The following is a 23,591-nucleotide window of genomic DNA, read 5'->3' on the forward strand; positions in this document are numbered from 1 at the left end:
TGGCATAGTTTAAAGTGGCTAGTGATACATGTATTACATAAAGATGGCAAGATGCAGTAGATGATATAGAGTACAGTATATACATATACATATGAGATGAGTAATGTAGGGTATGTAAACATTATATTAAGTGGCATTGTTTAAAGTGGCTAGTGATACATTTTTACATAATTTCCATCAATTCCCATTATTAAAGTGGCTGGAGTTGAGTCAGTATGTTGGCAGCGGTCACTAAATGTTAGTGGTGGCTGTTTAACAGTCTGATGGCCTTGAGATAGAAGCTGTTTTTCAGTCTCTCGGTCCCTGCTTTGATGCACCTGTACTGACCTCGCCTTCTGGATGATAGCGGGGTGAACAGGCAGTGGCTCGGGTGGTTGTTGTCCTTGATGATCTTTATGGCCTTCCTGTGACATCGGGTGGTGTAGGTGTCCTGGAGGGCAGGTAGTTTGCCCCCGGTGATGCGTTGTGCAGACCTCACTACCCTCTGGAGAGCCTTACGGTTGTGGGCGGAGCAGTTGCCGTACCAGGCGGTGATACAGCCCGACAGGATGCTCTCAATTGTGCATCTGTAGAAGTTTGTGAGTGCTTTTGGTGACAAGCCGCTGCTGCGCCTTCTTCACAACGCTGTCTGTGTGGGTGGACCAATTCAGTTTGTCTGTGATGTGTACACCGAGGAACATAAAACTTTCCACCTTCTCCACTACTGTCCCGTTGATGTGGATAGGGGGGTGCTCCCTCTGCTGTTTCCTGAAGTCCACAATCATCTCCTTTGTTTTGTTGACGTTGAGTGTGAGGTTACTTTCCTGACACCACACTCCGAGGGGTCACCTCCTCCCTGTAGGCCGTCTCGTCGTTGTTGGTAATCAAGCCTACCACTGTAGTGTCGTCCGCAAACTTGATGATTGAGTTGGAGGCGTGCATGGCCACGCAGTCATGGGTGAACAGGGAGTACAGGAGAGGGCTCAGAACGCACCCTTGTGGGGCCACAGTGTTGAGGATCAGCGGGTTGGAGATGTTGTTACCTACACTCACCACCTGGGGGCGGCCCGTCAGGAAGTCCAGGACCCAGTTGCACTGGGCGGGGTCGAGACCCAGGGTCTCGAGCTTGATGACGAGTTTGGAGGGTACTATGGTGTTAAATGCTGAGGATTAGTCGATGAACAGCATTCTCACATAGGTATTCCTCTTGTCCAGATGGGTTAGGGCAGTGTGCAGTGTGGTTGCGATTGCGTCGTCTGTGGACCTATTGGGTCGGTAAGCAAATTGGAGTGGGTCTAGGGTGTCAGGTAGGGTGGAGGTGATATGGTCCTTGACTAGTCTCTCAAAGCACTTCATGATGACGGAAGGGAGTGCTACGGGGCGGTAGTCGTTTAGCTCAGTTACCTTAGCTTTCTTGGGAACAGGAACCATGGTGGCCCTCTTGTAGCATGTGGGAACAGCAGACTGGGATAAAGATTTATTGAATATGTCATTAAACACACCAGCCAGCTGGTCTGCGCATGCTCTGAGGACGCGGCTGGGAATGCCGTCTGGGCCTGCAGCCTTGCGAGGGTTAACACGTTTAAATGTTTTACTCACCTCGGCTGCAGTGATGGAGAGCCTGCAGGTTTTGGTAGCGGGCCGTGTCAGTGGCATTGTTTTTGAGGACTGTATTGTCCTCAAAGTGAGCAAAAAAGTTATTTAGTCTGTCTGGGAGCAAGACATCCTGGTCCTCGACGGGGCTGGTTTTCTTTTTGTAATCCGTGATTGACTGTAGACCCTGCCACATACCTCTTGTGTCTGAGCTGTTGAATTGCGACTCTACTTTGTCTCTATACTGGCACTTAGCTTGTTTGATTGCGTTGCGGAGGGAATAGCTACACTGTTTGTATTCGGTCATGTTTCCGGTCACCTTGCCCTGGTTAAAAGCAGTGGTTCGCGCTTTCAGTTTCACGCGAATGCTGCCATCAATCCACGGTTTCTGGTTTGGGAATGTTTTAATCGTTGCTGTGGGTACGACATCGTCAATGCACTTTCTAATGAACTCGCTCACCGAATCAGCGTATTCGTCAATGTTGTTGTTGGACGCAATGCGGAACATATCCCAATCCACGTGATCGAAGCAGTCTTGAAGCGTGGAATTCGGACCAGCGTTGAACAGACCTGAGCGGGGAGCTTGCTGTTTTAGTTTCTGTTTGTAGGCTGGAAGCAACAAAATGGAGTCGTGGTCAGCTTTTCCGAAAGGAGGGCGGGGGAGAGCCTTATATGTGTCGCGGAAGTTAGTATAACAATGATCCAAGGTTTTACCATCCCTGGTAGCACAATCAATATGCTGATAGAATTTAGGGAGTTTTGTTTTCAGATTAGCCTTGTTAAAATCCCCAGCTACGATGAATGCAGCCTCAGGGTGTGTGGTATCCAGTTTACATAAAGTCAGATAAAGTTCGTTCAGGGCCATCGATGTGTCTGCTTGGGGGGGAATATATACGGCTGTGATTATAATCGAAGAGAATTCCCTTGGTAGATAATGCGGTCGACATTTGATTGTGAGGAATTCTAAATCAGGTGAACAGAATGACTTGAGTTCCTGTATGTTGTTATGATCACACCACGTCTCGTTAATCATAAGGCATACACCCCCGCCCCTCTTCTTACCAGAAAGATATTTGTTTCTGTCGGCGCGATGCGTGAAGAAACCAGCTGGCTGCACCGACTCTGTTAGCGTCTCTCGAGTGAGCCATGTTTCCGTGAAGCAAAGAACGTTACAATCTCTGACGTCTCTCTGGAACGTTACCCTTGCTCGGATTTCATCAACCTTGTTGTCAAGAGACTGGACATTGGCGAGTAGTATGCTAGGGAGTGGAGCGCGATGTGCCCGTCTCCGAAACCTGACCAGAAGACCGCTTCGTTTGCCCCTTTTATGACGTCGTTGTTTAGGGTCGCCGGCTGGGATCAGATCCATTGTACTGGGTGGAAGGCAAAACACAGGATCCGCTTCGGGAGAGTCATATTCCTGGTTGTAACGATGGTGAGTTGACGTTGCTCTTATATTCAGTAGTTCCTCCCGACTGTATGTAATGAAACCTAAGATTACCTGGGGTACCAATGTAAGGAATAACACATAAAAAAACAAAATACTGCATAGTTTCCTAGGAACGCGAAGCGAGGCGGACATCTCCGTCGGCGCCGGAAGTTGTATGTATGTCACCGCCTCAGACACCATTCACAATGCTGGCTGAGGTACGAGTAAAACATGACATATTATTTCCTAACCATTCACAATGCTGGCTGAGGTACGAGTAAAACATGACATATTATTTCCTAACCATTCCCAATGCTGGCTGAGGTACGAGTAAAACATGACATATTATTTCCTAACCATTCCCAATGCTGGCTGAGGTACGAGTAAAACATGACATATTATTTCCTAACCATTCACAATGCTGGCTGAGGTACGAGTAAAACATGACATATTATTTCCTAACCATTCCCAATGCTGGCTGAGGTACGAGTAAAACATGACATATTATTTCCTAACCATTCCCAATGCTGGCTGAGGTACGAGTAAAACATGACATATTATTTCCTAACCATTCACAATGCTGGCTGAGGTACGAGTAAAACATGACATATTATTTCCTAATTGTAAAAAATGGCAAGGCTTTAGCTCAGTGGGCTTTTCCATGGTTGAGGAAAGCAGGAAGTGTTGTGAGTAACAGAACTGCCTGAGATGTGGGGGAAGGGAAGCTGCTCACTGATTGGCTGTAGGGACAAGGGTCCCTCCAAAAATCTATCACTATTCCAACTCACATGTCAAATTCTCCCCCAAATCTACCACTAATAGGCCAAGCCTCCACAGACCCTGTCTTGTATTGACAAACATAACAAATCATTTGACATTCAAATATGTAATTTTAAATAGCTCAATTCAATCCAGCTGGGCCTTTTTAACATAGACTGTTGTTCCTGCTGTAGATGTTATGTACAGATCTAGGATCAGTTCTCCTCCACAATGCATATACAGTACTGGTCAATTGTTTGGACACACCTACAAAATTCAATGGTTTTTCTTTATTTTAACTATTGTCTACATTGTTGAATAATAGTGAAAACATCGTAACTATGCCAAGAGTGTGCAAAGCTGTCCTCAAGGCAAATTGTGAATACTTTGAAGAATCTCAAATAGGAAATATATTTTGATTTGTTTAACTCTTTTTTTCACATATGATTCCATATGTGTTATTTCATAGTTTTAATATCTTCTCTATTATTCTACAATGTAGAAAATAGTAAAAAATAAAGACAAACCCTTGAATGAGTAGGTGTGTCCAAACTTTTGACTGGTACTGTATATAGGATCTTTGTCATTATGGGGTATTGTGTGTAGATTGATGAGGGAAAAAATAATTTAATCCATTTTAGAATAAGGCTGTAACGTAACAAAATGTAGAAAAAGTGAAGGGGTCTGAATACTTTCCGATTGCACTGTATATATAGGGGCAGTACTTAGTGACATCACTTCCTGAAACAGGAGGTACAAATATATAACATAGGTTCACAATATCAACTTTCAATGTATCAAAATATATGACCAAGCTGGAAGTGTAAACACCAGCCCAGCCACAATCCTAGAGGTTCACTGATGATCAACCTCCTCCTTCACATCTGACTCCTGATGATCAACCTCCTCCTTCACATCTGACTCTAGTGATCAATCCAGAGAGTCTTCTTTTTTGGGGAATCCCGATGGACAACGTCATCCAATAGGCCGTCATTACCACCACCGCCCACAAGTTAATTGTCATTCAGGTTATCAATGGGAAGAGCATTAGCAATATGTCCTGTCTGATAACTTGTCTCGTTCAATGGATTTACATTGGCAGGTGTAAAAAAAAAAAAATCGGTCGATCTCAAACTGCGGAAACACTTTTGGAAGTCTTTAACTGTATCAAAGTCTGTGGCCTGTGATGTTGGGACAAATGATAGTCCCTTATTATACAAGAGACAAAATTCACAAATTCTACAGCACATCCACAGTCGTGTCTTAAGTGTACAACTAACAATGACTCAATAATCCATGCCTTCCGGGAATGTTATTAAGTCCAAAAGTTATGGGAGGAGTTAGAAAGTTGGCTGTCAGAAGTACAGTTATACAATGTAAAATTACTTTTAATCTGTCTGTCTGCATATTTCAAGCGATGGCATTTGAGGGTGCAGTGAGGTACCCCAGAGTTGGACGATAATTTTCTCGTCAATCATTGTCACGTTCCTGACATGTTTTCTGTTGTTTTGTATGTGTTTAGTTGGTCAGGACATGAGCTGGGTGGGAATTCTATGTTGTGTGTCTAGTTTGTCTGTTTCTATGTCAGCCTAGTGTGGGTTCTCAATCAGAGGCAGATGGTAGTCGTTGTCTCTGATTGAGACTCATATATAGGAGGCTTGTTTTGTGTTGGGATTTTGTGGGTGTTTGTTACCTGTCTCTGTGTTTGTGTTCTGCACCAGATAGGTCTGTATCGGTTTTGCACATTTGTTATTTTGTATGTTGTTTGTAGTGTTTCACTTGTTCTTTTATTAAACATGTTGAACACTAGCCGCGCTGCACTTTGGTCCTCTCCTTCACCTATGGAAGAAAGCCGTTACAATCATCTTAAATATTATACTTAATTAAACCTGGAAATCAACCAATCCTCTGTTGTTAATTCAATAGAAAGGTCAAATGCTTTATCTAAAAGTTGAAAGTGACGGAGAGAAATTAAATGGTGCTGATGCGGGCGCTGGAGATGGGGGTGTGTTCTAGTGGGTCTGGGCAGGTGGGATGTAGTTAATGGAGATGGGGGTGTGTTCTAGTGGGTCTGGGCAGGTGTGATGTAGTTAATGGAGATGGAGGTGTGATGTAGTTAATGGAGATGGAGGTGTGTTAATGTTTGTATGATGTTGTTGTGTGTATGTTTTGTATTGTTTAGAAAATATCAAATAAAGTCCCAATGCAAAGTTACACCTCACTGTTCTATTTTTGGAGTTATTACATTAAACCAATCCGAATTCAGAAGAATGCCAAAGTCAGGTGTGATGTAGTATGGAGGACCAGCCTATTCCCTATGATGTAAACTACAACAGAAATAACTTCAAATGTATAACTTCAAATTAAACCAATCGTTTGCAATCATGACTTGAGTGATTACAGTAAATCAAAGTTTTGGAAATACATAATGCCAAAGAATGTTAGCTATTTGCAGTTATCTTAGCCAGCCAGCTAACATTAGCTATTTAGCCAACTAGTTATGGACAGCGAGCTGGAGCCCAACTACCAGAGACCAGTTAGAACCCAACTAACAAAACCCAACTAAAACATAACTGCAGATCAAAAAAGCAGAGACATACAGAATGATGGCAGGGAAAATCCACAATATCCAAAAAAGATAGATTCCAGATGTCAGCTAGCGCGCTAGCAGTGAGCCAAGGTGGAAAAAGTTACAAAACTCCCGCAGTCTACTTCACAGAGAACAAGCTGAAAAGTAGTGATGGGGAAACAAAGCTTCCTGAAGCATTGACGCTTTCCAGCCAACTGTGTCAAAAATAGGTTCATTACTCAAGGCTTTGAGCAACACAGAATTTAGAACAGCCAAATAAATATAGATGACATCCCACACCGTAGCACATAGCAGCATAGCCTTTATGTCATTACGATAGATGACATCCTACACCATAGCAGCATAGCCTTTATGTCATTATTATAGATGACATCCCACACCGTAGCACGTAGCAGCATAGCCTTTATGTCATTATTATAGATGACATCCCACACCGTAGCAGCATAGCTTTTATGTCATTATTATAGATGACATCCCACACCGTAGCACGTAGCAGCATAGCCTTTATGTCATTATTATAGATGACATCCCACACGGAAGCACGTAGCAGCATAGCCTTTGTCATTATTATAGATGACGTCCCACACCGTAGCAGCTTAGCGTTTACGTCATTATTATAGATGACATCCCACACCGTAGCACGTAGCAGCTTAGCCTTTATGTCATTATTATAGATGACATCCCACACCGTAGCACGTAGCAGCTTAGCCTTTATGTCATTATTATAGATGACATCCCAAACCGTAGCAGCATAGTCTTTGTCCTTTTTATAGATGATATCCCCCACCAAAAACAGGTAGCAGCATAGCCTTTAAGTCATTATTATAGATGACATCGCACACCGTAGCAGCATAGATTTTATGTCATTATTATAGATGACATCCCACACCGTAGCACGTAGCAGCATAGCCTTTATGTCATTATCATAGATGACATCCCACACGGAAGCACGTAGCAGCATAGCCTTTGTCATTATTATAGATGACGTCCCACACCGTAGCAGCTTAGCGTTTACGTCATTATTATAGATGACATCCCACACCGTAGCACGTAGCAGCTTAGCCTTTATGTCATTACTATAGATGACATCCCACACCGTAGCACGTAGCAGCTTAGCCTTTATGTCATTATTATAGATGACATCCCAAACCGTAGCAGCATAGTCTTTATGTCCTTTTTATAGATGATATCCCACACCAAAAACAGGTAGCAGCATAGCATTTATGTCATTATTATAGATTACATCCCACACCGTAGCACGTAGCAGCATAGCCTTTATGTCATTATCATAGATGACATCCCACACCGTAGCACGTAGCAGCATAGCCTTTATGTCATTATTATAGATGACATCCCACACCGTAGCAGCATAGCCTATATGTCATTATTATAGATGACATCCCACACCGTAGCACGTAGTAGCATAGCCTTTATGTCATTATTATAGATGACATCCCACACCGTAGCAGCATAGCCTATATGTCATTATTATAGATGACATCCCACACCATAGCACGTAGCAGCATAGCCTTTATGTCATTATTATAGATGACGTCCCACACGGAAGCACGTAGCAGCATAGCCTTTATGTCATTATTATAGATGACGTCTCACAGCATAGCACGTAGCAGCATAGCCTTTATGTCATTATTTTAGATGACATCCCACACCGTAGCAGCATAGCCTTTATGTCATTATTATAGATGACATCCCACATGGTAGCACGTAGTAGCATAGCCTTTATGTCATTATTATAGATGACATCCCACACCATAGCACGTAGCAGCATAGCCTTTATGTCATTATTATAGATGACATCCCACACCATAGCACGTAGCAGCATAGCCTTTATGTCATTATTATAGATGACATCCCACACCATAGCACGTAGCAGCATAGCCTTTATGTCATTATTATATATGACATCCCACACCACAGCACGTAGCAGCATAGCCTTGATGTCATTATTATAGATGACATCCCACACCGTAGCAACGTAGCCTTATTTTAGTGTTCCCTTTATTTTTTTGAGCAGTGTAGTTTATTTACATTTTAGGATACCTGAGGATTAAATAGAGACGTAGTTTGACTTGTTTGAACAAAGTTTAGCAGTAGCTTTTTGGACTCCTTTGTCCGCACGTTCAACGAGTGGATTACTGAAATCGATGGTGCCAACTGAACTGACTTTTTGGGATACGAGGATTTTATCTAACAAAATGACCATTCATGTTGTAGCTGGGACCCTTGGGATTGCAAACAGAGGAAGGTTTTCAAATATAAGTGATTAAGTTCATCGCTATTTGTGATTTTTATGAAGCCTGTGCTGGTTGAAAAATATGTTGTGGGGCGCCGTCCTCAAACAATCGCATGGTTTTGCTGTAAAGCCTATTGTAAATCGGACAATGCAGTTAGATTAATAATAATTTAAGATTTTAAACGATACAAGATACTTGTATGTTCATAAATGTTTAATATTACGATTATTTATTTGAATTGCGCACCCTTCAATTTCACCGGATGTTGTCGACTCTAGACTTATTAAGGGGGAAGGTGTTACCGGCTTTGGTTTTTCCATTTATGTTTTCTTGCTGGGGAATGTAACTACAAACAATGTAGTAAAACAAGCTCATATTTTGGGTTGGATGTTGCATCCAAATGTTAATATTTTAATCAATGGCATTTCCTTAGAATGTTAATCTTCTGTTTTTTATCCTCTTATGTTTGTTGTGGTAAATATTTGTTTATTTTCATTGTTTTTTCCTGTGAAGCCATTGTGTTGCATCCATGTCTGAAATGTGCTATATAAATATAGCTTGATTTGATCATATTGCAAAAGAAATTAACCCAATGACTGACAATCAACAGACTCTTTCTAAACCAATGAACAAATATGTACAAAAGCAACACATATCTTGGTCCATCTTAGTATGAAAAACAGTCAAATTCAGTATATCTTCCACTATGTCAAAATAGTGCATGGTATGAACGTTTAGTATCACTTTTCAACCAACCCAGTTAATTTGTTAAAAAATGAAAAATGTTGAAATCAACAATACATCAAAGGATTCAACTACTGAAAAATGAAACATACAATTGGCTAGTATGGGCTCCTGTATTTATTATGGATCCCCTTTAGCTGGACTCCTGTATTTATTATGGATCCCCATTAGCTGGGCTCCTGTATTTATTATGGATCCCCATTAGCTGGGCTCCTGTATTTATTATGGATCCCCATTAGCTGGGCTCCTGTATTTATTATGGATCCCCGTTAGCTGGCTCCTGTATTTATTATGGATCCCCATTAGCTGGGCTCCTGTATTTATTATGGATCCCCCATTAGCTGGGCTCCTGTATTTATTATGGATCCCCCATTAGCTGGGCTCCTGTATTTATTATGGATCCCCATTAGCTGGCTCCTGTATTTATTATGGATCCCCATTAGCTGGGCTCCTGTATTTATTATGGATCCCCATTAGCTGGGCTCCTGTATTTATTATGGATCCCTATTAGCTGGGCTCCTGTATTTATTATGGATCCCCATTAGCTGGGCTCCTGTATTTATTATGGATCTCCATTAGCTGGGCTCCTGTATTTATTATGGATCCCCATTAGCTGGGCTCCTGTATTTATTATGGATCCCCCATTAGCTGGGCTCCTGTATTTATTATGGATCCCCATTAGCTGGGCTCCTGTATTTATTATGGATCCCCATTAGCTGGGCTCCTGTATTTATTATGGATCCCCATTAGCTGGGCTCCTGTATTTATTATGGATCCCCATTAGCTGGGCTCCTGTATTTATTATGGATCCCCATTAGCTGGCTCCTGTATTTATTATGGATCCCCGTTAGCTGGGCTCCTGTATTTATTATGGATCCCCATTTGCTGGACTCCTGTATTTACTATGGATCCCATTAGCTGGGCTCCTGTATTTATTAGGGATCCCCCATTAGCTGGGCTCCTGTATTTATTATGGATCCCCATTAGCTGGGCTCCTGTATTTATTATGGATCCCCATTAGCTGGGCTCCTGTATTTATTATGGATCCCCATTAGCTGGGCTCCTGTATTTATTATGGATCCCCATTAGCTGGGCTCCTGTATTTATAATGGATCCCCGTTAGCTGGCTCCTGTATTTATTATGGATCCCCATTAGCTGGGCTCCTGTATTTATTATGGATCCCCCATTAGCTGGGCTCCTGTATTTATTATGGATCCCCCATTAGCTGGGCTCCTGTATTTATTATGGATCCCCCATTAGCTGGGCTCCTGTATTTATTATGGATCCCCATTAGCTGGCTCCTGTATTTATTATGGATCCCCATTAGCTGGGCTCCTGTATTTATTATGGATCCCCATTAGCTGGGCTCCTGTATTTATTATGGATCCCCATTAGCTGGGCCCCTGTATTTATTATGGATCCCCATTAGCTGGACTCCTGTATTTATAATGGATCCCCGTTAGCTGGCTCCTGTATTTATTATGGATCCCCATTAGCTGGGCTCCTGTATTTATTATGGATCCCCATTAGCTGGGCTCCTGTATTTATTATGGATCCCCATTAGCTGGGCTCCTGTATTTATTATGGATCCCCCATTAGCTGGGCTCCTGTATTTATTATGGATCCCCATTAGCTGGGCTCCTGTATTTATTATGGATCCCCCATTAGCTGGGCTCCTGTATTTATTATGGATCCCCATTAGCTGGGCTCCTGTATTTATTATGGATCCCCATTAGCTGGCTCCTGTATTTATTATGGATCCCCATTGGCTGGGCTCCTGAGTGTAGCAGCGGTCTAAGGCACTGCATCTCACTGCAAGAGACCTCACTACAGTACCTGGTACGAATACAGGCTGTATCACATCCGGCCGTGATTGGGAGTCCCATAGGGCGGCGCAAGGCAGCAGCTACTCTTCCTGGGGTTCAGCAAAATTAAGGCAGTTTATAACATTTTAAAAACATTCACAGATTTCACAACACACTGTGTGAGTACCAACCAATGACGTATATAAACCCTGGATTGCGCATGCTATGTATTGGCCAATGAGAGGCTTTGAAGCCACCGGTCGGCCATATTGTCCCTCCCCAGAAGAAGCCTCAGCCCTCCATAGGAATTCTACAGTATTTCAATTAAATGTTTCAAGGACATGTTTATGTTGTACACCTACCACACACAGTCCCTCCCACACACACTCAGATGCAGTCCACCCCCACACACACAGTCCCCCCCACACACGCAGTACCCCCACACACGCAGTCCACCCCACAAACAGTCCACCCCACACACACTCAGATGCAGTCCCCCCTCCCACACACACAGTCCTCCCCCACACACGCCAGCAAACTCCTTTTCACATTTTAGAAATGTCCGATGTAGAACGCTCTGTGCATGTGCTATATAAAAACCTTATAGAATGATGAATACTGTGTTCTACTACACAGGTCTGGTGTTGGAAGTCATTCCACACTCTGTGTTCTACTACCCAGGTCTGGTGTTGGATCTTCTGCATGTATTTTCTGATGTTTAATCAGACCACTTGAATGAGAGTATCTCTTGTCACATTGATCACAGCTATAAGGCTTCTCTCCTGTGTGTGTTCTCTGGTGTTGTGTCAGGTTTCTTAGGGAAGCAAAGCTCTTCCCACAGTCAGAGCAGTGGTAAGGTTTGTCTCCTGTGTGTGTTTGCTTATGTTCAGTCAGATAATAAGTTCTACCAAAGCTTTTCCCACATTGATCACAGCTATAAGGTTTCTCGCCTGTGTGTGTTCTCTGGTGTCTATTCAGGCTGCTTGACTGAGTAAAACGCTTCCCACACTGATTACAGCTATAAGGTTTCTCTCCTGTGTGTACTCGCTGGTGTATAATCAGTTGATCAGCTTGACTAAAACTTTTCCCACACAGATCACAGCTATGAGATTTCTCTCCTGTGTGTGATGTCTGGTGTAGCTTCAAAGTCTGTGATGTTGAAAAGCTTTTCCCACAATCTGAACAGTGGTGAAGCTTCTCTCCTGTGTGTGTCCGCTGGTGTGTTTTCAGATTACTTGAATGAGTAAAACTCTTCCCACATTGATCACAGCTATAAGGTTTCTCTCCTGTGTGTACTCGCTGATGTATTTTAAGTTCTGATGAAGATTTGCAACGTTTCCCACAGTGAGAGCAGCAATGAGATTTCTTCCCTGTGTGTCTCTGATGGTGTTTCTTGAGGTGTCCTGATGTGGAGAGACTCTTCTCTGCCTCGTCAGCTTCATGATGTTGTTGAGGCCCCCCAGAAGATTCAAAATAGTCACTTCTCTTTCCTGTGTGAATGACAAAGACACACAGTCATTGTAGTGAATGTTTAAATGCTTTTACAAACTTTTTTGACAATTATCTTCTACCATTAATTAGAGAGTCAAGAGAGCAACATTATTTGGTCTCTGTGTCCAGTCTGATGGACATTAGAGGACGTTTCAACAATAGTCATTATTTGTCTTATTTTTCACATTAGTAGTCGATGACTTTAGGCTTAATTATGAATTATTACTAATTAATTTTAGTCTTACAATAAGTTACAGTTGTTGAAACCTTCAGCAGTGATCCAGACGACTTTAGGTCACCAATATTATTATTGGTATTATTTGATTGAGATTTAAAACAGAGTAAAACCACAGCAAATATCGTACAATCAATTATGTTATTCTAATACAAGTCGCTCAGAGAAAGAGATTTAGTTTAACAAGTAATACAAAAATATCTCAAATAGGAGTCAGAATTATTGGCACCCCTGTTTTCAATATTTCAGCACCCCCCTCCCCTGTTTTCAATACTCCAGCAGCCTCCCCTGTTTTCAGTACTCCTGCACCACCCTCCCCTGTTTTCAATACTCCTGCACCACCCTCCCCTGTTTTCAATACTCCAGCACCCCCCTCCCGTTTCAATACCCCAGCACCCCCCTCCCGTTTCAATACCCCAGCACCCCCCTCCCGTTTCAATACCCCAGCACCCCCCTCCCGTTTCAATACCCCAGCACCCCCCTCCCGTTTCAATACCCCAGCACCCCCCTCCCGTTTCAATACCCCAGCACCCCCCTCCCGTTTCAATACCCCAGCACCCCCCTCCCGTTTTCAATACTCCAGCACCCTCCTCCCCTGTTTTCAATACTCCAGCACTTTCCTCCCCTGTTTTCAATACTCCAGCACCCCCTCCCCTGTTTTCAATACTCCAGCACCCCCCCCTCCCCTGTTTTCAATACCCCAGCACCCCCCTCCCTGCCAGGATAATGACACTGAGCCTTTTTCTACAATGTTTTATGAGATTGTAGAATACATAGGGATCTTAGACCATTCCTCCATACAGAATCCTACCAGATCCTTCATCTGTGATTATGGACTGCCCTCTTCAATTCAAACCACAGGTTTTGAATGGGGTTCAAGTCCCCGGAGACTGAGATGGCCATTGGAACATTTAGATTTTGAATGCTTAGCAGGACAGGAAAATGGTCCAATTCACACACTTTTCAAGAGAACATCCCTGGTCATCCCTACTGCCTCTGATCTGACAGACTCAATGAACACAAGTACTCAGTTTGTAAATGATGTTGGAGTGTGCCCCTGACTATCCATAACTGTAGAAAAGAAAACGTAAATGGTGCCTTCTGGTTTGCTAAATATAAGGAATTTGAAATAATGTATACTTTTACTTTTGATATTTAAGTATATTTAAAAACAAATACTTTTAGACTTTTACTCAAGTAGCATTTTCCTGGGTGACTTTCACTTGAGAAATGTTCTATTAAAGGTATCTTTACTTTAACTCAAGTATGACAATTAGGTACTTTTCCCACCACCATAGCACCGCCTGGTGGGCGTGGTCAAAGAGCTCTATTTTCATGTCATCTGACCATAGCACCGCCTGGTGGGTGTGGTCAAAGAGCTCTATTTTCATGTCACCTGACCATAGCACCGCCTGAAGTTTGATAAATGGCACTCGGATTGGAACCAGTGTTTTTGGTCAGATGACATGAAAATAGAGGTCTTTGACCACGCCCACCAGAGCAGCACTTCCCCCTGATTCACCTGCCTCTACCTCGGGACCTCTGCTTCACAACGTAACCTCCCCCAAGGTACCTCTTGAATGGCTCCATCCGAGACATTTCAAGCTAAATGTGGAGTGAGTTCACTGCACGTTCTAAACTCCGTTACACTTACAGATTGTATCATAACCCTAAACGGAGCAGAGATTCCCCCTCTCTAAACGGAGCAGAGATTCCCCCTCTCTAAACGGAGCAGAGATTCCCCCTCTCTAAACGGAGCAGAGATTCCCCCTCTCTAAATGGAGCAGAGATTCCCCCTCTCTAAATGGAGCAGAGATTCCCCCTCTCTAAATGGAGCAGAGATTCCTCCTCTCTAAATGGAGCAGAGATTCCCCCTCTCTAAATGGAGCAGAGATTCCCCCTCTCTAAATGGAGCAGAGATTCCCCCTCTCTAAATGGAGCAGAGATTCCCCCTCTCTAAATGGAGCAGAGATTCCCCCTCTCTAAATGGAGCAGAGATTCCCCCTCTCTAAATGGAGCAGAGATTCCCCCTCTCTAAATGGAGCAGAGATTCCCCCTCTCTAAATGGAGCAGAGATTCCCCCTCTCTAAATGGAGCAGAGATTCCCCCTCTCTAAATGGAGCAGAGATTCCCCCTCTCTAAATGGAGCAGAGATTCCCCCTCTCTAAATGGAGCAGAGATTCCCCCTCTCTAAATGGAGCAGAGATTCCCCCTCTCTAAATGGAGCAGAGATTCCCCCTCTCTAAATGGAGCAGAGATTCCCCCTCTCTAAATGGAGCAGAGATTCCCCCTCTCTAAATGGAGCAGAGATTCCCCCTCTCTAAACGGAGCAGAGATTCCCCCTCTCTAAACGGAGCAGAGATCCCCACCCTCTAAACGGAGCAGATATCCCACTCTCTAACTTTGATATGCCGTAGAGTATTTTATGTTTAAAACATTTAAAAAATGTTACTAATAAACACACAAAATATCAATATTCATGTTAAGATATTTCTGTATTCTACAGACAAAACATTATGGAGTCTTAAAGGAAGCTTAGGTAAGGCCAAAATGTCATAAATATGCCACCTTTGATTAATTATTTCTAAATTAAACTTTTAAATACAAAATGTAAAATATACAATCATCCTTTCTCCAAAACACCATTCTGTGGATTAAATCTCGTGAGAATCCCCCAAATCATGGTATTTTTTGTCCTGGTTTCATGAGGAATCACTCAATACTCACTGGTGTTAATCAGATCTTCTCTCTCCTCCTCTTCTTGTTCCTCCTTCTCCTCTTTCAATGTGACAGTTATCTCTCTCTCCTCCTTCACTGCATCCTCCTCTTTCTCATCCTCCTCTTCTTTCACTCGGAATGCGTCTTCCTCTTCTTTCACGGTAACAGCCTCACCCCCAACTTCGTTTTGGACGATAACAGACACTTCTTCCTCCTCCTCTTTCACGACAATGTTCAGCCCCAGTGCATCTTTCTCCGTCCAGCAAACCCCTTCTTCTTTAACAGGAGGAGAGTAGCTTAGTGAACTCATGGTCGGGGATGTTAGCTAGCTATGATAATGCTAACTTAACCAGCCCGCTAGCTGACTAATAACAACAACACCGTAAATATGAAATTAAATCGGATAACTAACTAGACGACAGAAGTGGGTTTAAAACACAGTGGCTAATATACACTAAAGCGTCTAAAGAGCTTTATTGGTTCGGCTATTTTGGCTAGCAAGCTACCGAGTTGGCTGACTAACTTGCTGCTGTTGAAAGAAGCGTTCCGTCCACTAGATTACACGTCATACTAGCAGCATTGCCTTAAAGTCGCACATCGTCATTTGATGACTGGAGTGGGTAACGCAGTTGAGTAAAATGTATATTTAATTTTCAGACAAAAAGTTAAAGGGTAGGAATCAGGGACTTCGGTAGGCCTAAAATATTAATTACCCCCCTAAATTAATCAATATTAGTCAATATATTTTTCTGTGATTTATTTTTTTCGTCAACCGTTCCATCGCATCTTAAAAACTTCCTATCTGGCCGGCACTAGCACTAGGACCGGTGGAGGCTGCTGCTGCAGCACTAGTGACTGTTAGACTTTCTTCAGCAAAGATGGCGGACAGAAATAGTAGGAGAGAGGGGTACTCCTACACAGAACTGAACTGGATCAAATATGGAGGACAGAAATACTAGGAGAGAGGGGTACCCCTACACAGAACTGAACTGGATCAAAGATGACGGACAGAAATACTAGGATGGAAGCAAAATGTAAGGGATTATAATGTCATAAAGAATCATGCAAAAAACATGTACAGTTAACAGGAATGTTAGTTAATGTAGAGACAAACGATTATGCATTTCAAGTTCATTTATGAAAATCGCGATTTAGCAAGCTAGCTGGCTTCTTTATGGGTTGTGACATGAGTTTGAAATTGTAATTCTGGTTGTTTTAGGGACTCCTGAAACAACCAGCAAACCAGGCTGTCGTTTGTGAAACAGTGGATGTATAGAATCTAGCTAGCTAAAGAATTTACTGCAAATTGAATGTACAATTGTGTAAGCTTGCCTTGCTGATATTTGCCATGCAGGTAGATGAAATAACGTAGCTAGCTATGTTCTTGCTTATTGTGCAGTGGATGATTAAAATGCCTGTATGCCTATGGATGTGTAGCTAGCTATCTAGCCGATCTGTGTATGGACCCAAACGTTAGGTATACATATTAGTTCAGAACCTAGCTATGAACCTCAGCTATCATAGCCAGTTGTATCAACTTCAAAACAGCCTGAATGACATTAATGAAGCCTATGGATTGAGTAGAATATAATATCATGTTGTACGAAGGATGCAAGTCGTATATACATGTAGTTATTACCATGCATGAGATCCCCACATTGTGGCCTGTACATTCAATATATTCACTGATCATGTACTCTACCTTGGCAAATAAAGGTTCAGTTTAGGTATGAATGTCTTTGAATGACTCTGTGTCTGCATGTATGTATTACAATTATACACTTTATCAATCTCGGTCCTGGGACATCAATGGTTACACATTGTAACTAATAGACTAGAAACAGGATTTAACTAGTTAATTCATATATACAGAAATATAATTTTAAAAACAGAACACTACACTTCCTATGCATCATGTAAATACTCTAAAACCAGTTCATCTCAACATCTAGTTTCCTTAACCTGCATTGATCTGGTAAACACAGGATAGGTATAGTATTTCATCAAATTACACTTCATTTCAACCAGTAGAGAATGTGAAACGCTTTATTGAAAAGCTCATTATCCAAGTGTTATAAATACAAGTTCAATCACAAGCACAATCTGAGATTAAGAACATTAAGATCGCCTTCCACAATCACAATCTGTTGTGCATTATAAAACAGAGGAAGAAAGAGGAGGTGGCAGGAGAGGTGTAAAAGACAGAAAGGGAAAGAGGTAAGCACATAGGAGCAGGGAAGGCAGCACATGATTAATGAATTACAGTGCTACCTAAATATTCTCAGTTCATCACAATTACATAATAGTGTCTCTCGTCGGCCCAAAGGTTATCTTAACAGCAGGTGAGGTGGCGATGATGGGACTGGGGGTTGGCATCCTCTCACATCAAAACATATCTGCAGACGAGAGACAGATGGAGATAGAGAGCATGTTTAAGCCTTGTGTTTTCATTTTTTATTCTGACATTGTTAGTCATCAATCAGGAAGTGAAATGCAAAATTGACCTTGGATCATTAACTCTGGGACAAATGCATCTATCTGTATTTCAATGTAAAGCATCTCTTTAATAATACTTCCTGTTGACCTGACCAAGTGACCTCTCACATCTGATCATGCTGTGCCCTCGATGTAGCCAGTTCAGATGCAGGAGGGGTTCACCGAAACAGCTGATATAACCTAGAGGATTTAGGGAGAAGGTGAGAGAGGGATGAAGGGAAGGAGAGAGAATGTTATTGAGAAAATAAGGTAGTTAAAGCGACAGTGTTCAACAGGAATCTGTGTGTGGCCCCACCTGGTGTCCACACCACACTAAGTGGCTGCAGAGTACTTTATGTTGAAAAACATGAATGGACACAATAACAAACAATATAGCGTAGTTATATAAATAATGAAGTGTCTTACTATTCTCCATGGTTGGCCCTCTTGCCTATTCTTTGAAGGTGGAAGGAGCCACAGTTATACACCTGAGCCTGCTTACTGCACAACACAATCCATCAATCAGATTGATTCATGAGTGTGTAGGTGTGGGTTATAGGGTGTCTAATTGTTCTACATTTGTTCAATATGTGTGATTTAAAATAGCCTGTTTTGTTTTTGCCGACATCACACCCTTACCTAAACAGCACCCTCACACGAGAGGTAGAAATCAAAGGGAGAGAAACTGTGAATTGAATAACTGCAGTTGACATATAGCTAAGTAAATGGTAGAATAATCTTATTGCAATGTGAATGGCTCTTAAAAGAGCCTTTGGTTGTGCATAGTGTAGTCTATGGTGTTGCCAGGGAACAGCACCCTCTTTGAAGAAGTAGGAGGTGAAGATATGCTGCACACGGATTGCCTCTCTTGCTGCATTGTTGAACCCCATCCTTGAAACATCCTACAGAGCAGCAGACTCCTCCTCTGGGACACGGCGGCGAGCTGCAGATCCCCTCCTGGTCCTCGAGTCCATCCACATGAAGTTATGCAGGACACAGGTAGCCTTCACACACCTGAATTCCTCCAGGAGGCAGTCCCAGATGGCCCTTGTCACCCAACCTTGCAGTGCCCTACACGGTAACTGTAGGCAATCGTTTTGAAGGAATCTCCAGTTACAAGGTATCTGTAGGAATATGGAAGACAATGTAATTATTAGACTTTTACATCACCAGGTCATTGTGGATTACTAAAGTATAATATCCCTGATAACAAATAATTATAACATTCGATTGATAGATGCATGGGCACACATATGTACATGTGTAGCATGTGACAATAACAGGATCATATCAAGGATGGCATCACAAATGAATACATAAATACCACTTGAAGCTTGATAATGAGTTGATCATTTGAATCAGCTGTGCAGTACTGAGGCAAAAACAACAATGTGCACCTCTTTGAGTCCCCAGGACTGAAAACCACTGCTCTTCATTGGGACCTCTTCATATGTAGACATAGCGCTCCTTATCTGAGGATAGAAAACCTCACAAGAAACAGACTTCATTATAGTCAACTTACACCACACTGAATATTATGTTACTATTATCTCCGTCCTCACTTCTAGGGACAGGATCTACACAAAAGTACCTGCCCTATCCAGAATAGCCTCCTCTCTCACTGACAGTTGGTGCTGCTATCCTTTCACCTTCCGTGGCTGTTAGCTAGCTACCTACAAATGCATTTGAATTTTGTTTTTTACAGTGATAAATACATCAAGATAGAGAGCTAATATGAAGTTAGGCAGCTGGTGATATTTAATTCACCCTAGACATACAAAAACCCTAGACAGGACAAACAAGCATACCCACCCTCGTCACACCCTGACCTGACCAAAATAATACAGAAAACATAGATAACTAAGGTCAGGGCGTGACAGTATCCTTATTAGGTTTGGGAATCAAAGTAATTACACCTTGCTTTAAGGAAGCCGGTAACTCCCCTTTTTCTATTGATTCTTGAAACATAGCAAGATTGAAAGGAATCAATTTATCATTGAATGCTTTATAAAACTTGCTTATTAAACCATCATTTCCAGGGGACCTATTGTCCTTAAGGCTTTTAATACAGTCTTTTATCTCAATTTATGATAACTCGTCATCACAAAAATCCCTGAAATCATTATCTATCTTCTCAGCAATGTTTGCTACATATGTCGCCTTTCCCTCGTAGATACAGTCTAACTGCATTTGCAATGATGATAGCTCCAGTAATTCCTGATTATTTAGTTCACTTTTTTTTAGTATAATCCATTATTCCCTTTATGATGTCATATTCTTCCTCTCTCTTGGCACGAGCAATTTCTTTCCCTATTGAAATAGCAAAAAGCCTTCTATCAAATTTCATTAGCTCCCAGTAACTTCCAAACATATTCATAACACAGGCACAATTCCAGTATTTATTTTTCCCATTTCCCATGTTTTCCCCATCTCTCAGCCTACCCGGGCGGTGCACTACATCCAGAGAACCTGCAACAACATTTCACTCCTCCTCCGGGACTATTGCCCTGCAAATGTCCTTCACTCTTGCTTTGATGTTCTCGTCACATTTTTCTGCTACTCCATAAATTCGAAGACTCCATCTCCGGCTATACCGGTCATTCTCGTTTACCCTTGACTCCATTTCAGTGAGTTTCTTTTCCTACTTTGCAACCTGAATATTCAATGTTGCGTTCTGCTGCTTCAGAGTTTTTACTTCCTCAGCACTGAAATCAATCGATTTCTTCAGGTTAACGATACTGATAGTGTTCTTTTACACCAAATCCATGATGTCATCTGCGCTCTCTTTGATTTGCGCTCTCATCTGCGCTTTCTTTGTCCTGTAGCTGGCTCATTGATGGTTCACTTCTCAGCTTCTTTGGAAGTGTTAGGGTTGCGAATGTTCAACTGAGATAGGAACAATAGCACACCTGAACTTGGTTAAAATAATTGTTTAATTCAAAAGTTAATAAATGGCAAATACAATTCCCGTATATACGGGTTCAATGTTTCATCACGCAGGATAAGACAGAGAACTGATTTGTTTCTGACAAAGATATTATATTATACTCTGACAGAGGTTAGTTCCCACTTCCGAGCCGGCCTGTCAGAGTAGAGACTGGGCGTGGTTTAGACTCACCCAGCCTATCGTTGATGTTGGCACATAAACTGGTCCCAGCTTCTTTGCGCTTTCTGGTGTCCCTTCATTGTTGCTGTGTAGATTACGCTCCTTCACCCCAGAGACTGGGGTCAGACAGTTTTATAACATTGTCTGAGATATCTGCACCTGTATACATTGTCCACTGTTCTCGCTCAAGGCTAACTACAGCTTCCCAGCTTCTTATCTGAGCTAACTGTTACTTCCAGCACACACACACAGACATCCAGGCGCCCAAACAGTTTGTCAATATCAAATCACATTTGTTATAGTATTCAATCACATATAATATAGTTGCTAATCACGTTTGTTATAGTATTGGGTTATAGTGCATGACTCAGAACCTCACATATGTTTTTCGTGTGTATAGTTTATCTGTTATTGTCTATTCAGCAGTCTCCTGATTCACCCCCCTCCTGTGTCTCTCTAAGATTAGCAGTCTCGGCCACACAGTACAGCGCCCACACTACTGATACATTTGTTGCATACACACACATATTTCATACAGCACAGCCCTCTCTCTAACACACACACATTTTAGGCTGATATTCATGGTTAGACAGAGCACTGGTAAGAGTAGAGACTAATGGAAAATGCAGGTTCACAAGAGTCAGCAATTCAAACTTTAATGCATAAGAAGCCCTACTAGCTTATAGTTAGTTAAGCATGTCAAAAAACCTTATAAAAACCCCACAGAAGTTGCTCCTTGGTTGGGGTATTCGGGTATGAATCGCATTCACCCACCTTTTTTACACTGCAAGCATATGAGTGAGTTTCAACAATGCCTATTTTCTCCTTGGAAGTTTCAACATCCATCATCTCAGCAACAGTTTGGTCACGTCCTGATTACATGCTACTAGCTATGAAGACGTTAGCAGGCTAACTTAACTTCTACTGCCTCAGAAACCCGGATCCGGGAGCACCCCCCACCCCCCACACACTGTTTAGCATAGCTAGCATAGCTTCACAAGTAGATAGTAGCATCTAAATATCATTAAATCACAAGTCCAAGACACCAGATGAAAGATACAGATCTTGTGAATAAAGCCACCATTTCCGATTTTTAAAATGTTTTACAGGGAAGACACAATATGTAAAGATGTACATCTATTACCTAAAAACACATTAGCATAATCCACCATCTTTTATTTGTCCACCAACACCAGTAGCCATCACCAATTCGGCTAAACTAAGATATTTATAGCCCCTAACCAACAAAAAAACTCATTAGATGACAGTCTGATAACATATTTATGGTATGGGATAGGTTTTGTTAGAAAAAAGTGCATATTTCAGGTAGCTGCCATAGGTTACAATTGCACCCACCGTCACAAATGGACTAGAATAATTACAATGAGCAACGTGTTTACCTAACTACTAATCATCAAACATTTCGTAAAAATACACAGCATACACGAATCGAAAGACACAGATCCTGTGAATACAGACAATATTTCAGATTTTCTAAGTGTCTTACAGCGAAAACACAATAAATCGTTATATTAGCGTAGCACATAGCACATAGCAGCCCAGCATTGATTCTAGCCAAAGTGAGCGATAAAAGTCAACATCGCCAAAAGATATTAATTTTTTCACTAACCTTCTCAGAATTCTTCCGATGACACTCCTGTAACATCATTTTACAATATACATATACAGTTTGTTCGAAAAGGTGCATATTTAGCCATACAAAACCGTGGTTACACAATGAAAATAGTAGCAAAACAAGCCTGAAAATGTCGGTCGCCATCTTTCAGAGTGATCTGGTTTAATTAATAGCTAATCATATACTTGACTAAAAAATACAGGGTTTACAGGAATCGAAAGACAAATTAGTTCTTAATGCAACCGCTGATTTACATTTTTAAAATTATCCTTACTTTTCAATACAGGGTTCGCCAAGTGAAGCTATACCAAACAAAATGGCGAAATGTGCGTTTAAAATATTTCGACAGAAACACGATTTATCATATTAAATATTGCTTACTTTGAGGTGTTCTTCCATCAGATTCTTGGGCAATGTATCCTTTCTATGTTATAAACGTCTTTTGGTCGATAGATGTCCTCTGTCCTTCGAAATGTCCACCACCAACGACCGACACCCCAAAACGTGTCCAAAGTTTCAGAGTGCACAACAAATAAATTCCTCTAAAATCGCACTAAACGGATATAAATTGCTATAAAACGGTTCAAATTAACTACATTTTGATGTTTTTAACACCTAAAACGAGTGAAAACATGACCGGAGAAATATTGCTGGTTAGAAAACGATTTGGAACGAGGCAGGTCCGATGCCCTTCACGCTTCAGGCGCACGACGAGAAAGGGCGGTCTCTATACATTTTGGTCTTTTATACTGGCTGTGAATATCCCATCGATTCC

General features: G+C 41.9%; 1 protein-coding gene and 1 long non-coding RNA gene across 5 annotated transcripts; both read right to left on the bottom strand.

Moving 5' to 3' along the window:
* Positions 1-11,677: 11,677 nt before the first annotated feature.
* Positions 11,678-16,178, bottom strand: LOC129821457 (zinc finger protein 239-like). The gene is made up of 2 exons (XM_055879138.1): positions 15,609-16,178; positions 11,678-12,645 (listed from the first exon to the last, which is right to left on the bottom strand). The coding sequence occupies exons 1-2, from the start codon at positions 15,907-15,909 to the stop codon at positions 11,807-11,809; spliced, it is 1,140 nt and encodes a 379-aa protein (XP_055735113.1). The 5' UTR covers positions 15,910-16,178; the 3' UTR covers positions 11,678-11,806.
* Positions 16,179-17,627: 1,449 nt separating this feature from the next.
* LOC129821460 (uncharacterized) lies at positions 17,628-22,094 on the bottom strand. Of its 4 annotated transcripts, none has more exons than XR_008754339.1 (3): positions 20,517-22,094; positions 19,472-19,561; positions 17,628-19,198 (listed from the first exon to the last, which is right to left on the bottom strand). It is a non-coding gene; the product is annotated as an uncharacterized LOC129821460 (long non-coding RNA). The 4 variants fall into 4 exon arrangements; XR_008754337.1 differs by having other exon boundaries at positions 17,628-17,995; positions 18,204-19,198; positions 19,472-22,094; XR_008754338.1 differs by having other exon boundaries at positions 17,628-17,995; positions 18,184-19,198; positions 19,472-22,094.
* Between the last annotated feature and the right edge of the window lie 1,497 nt (positions 22,095-23,591).

The sequence above is a fragment of the Salvelinus fontinalis genome, chromosome 23 (genome assembly GCF_029448725.1).
Source record: "Salvelinus fontinalis isolate EN_2023a chromosome 23, ASM2944872v1, whole genome shotgun sequence".
In the NCBI taxonomy this organism is placed as follows: domain Eukaryota; kingdom Metazoa; phylum Chordata; class Actinopteri; order Salmoniformes; family Salmonidae; genus Salvelinus; species Salvelinus fontinalis.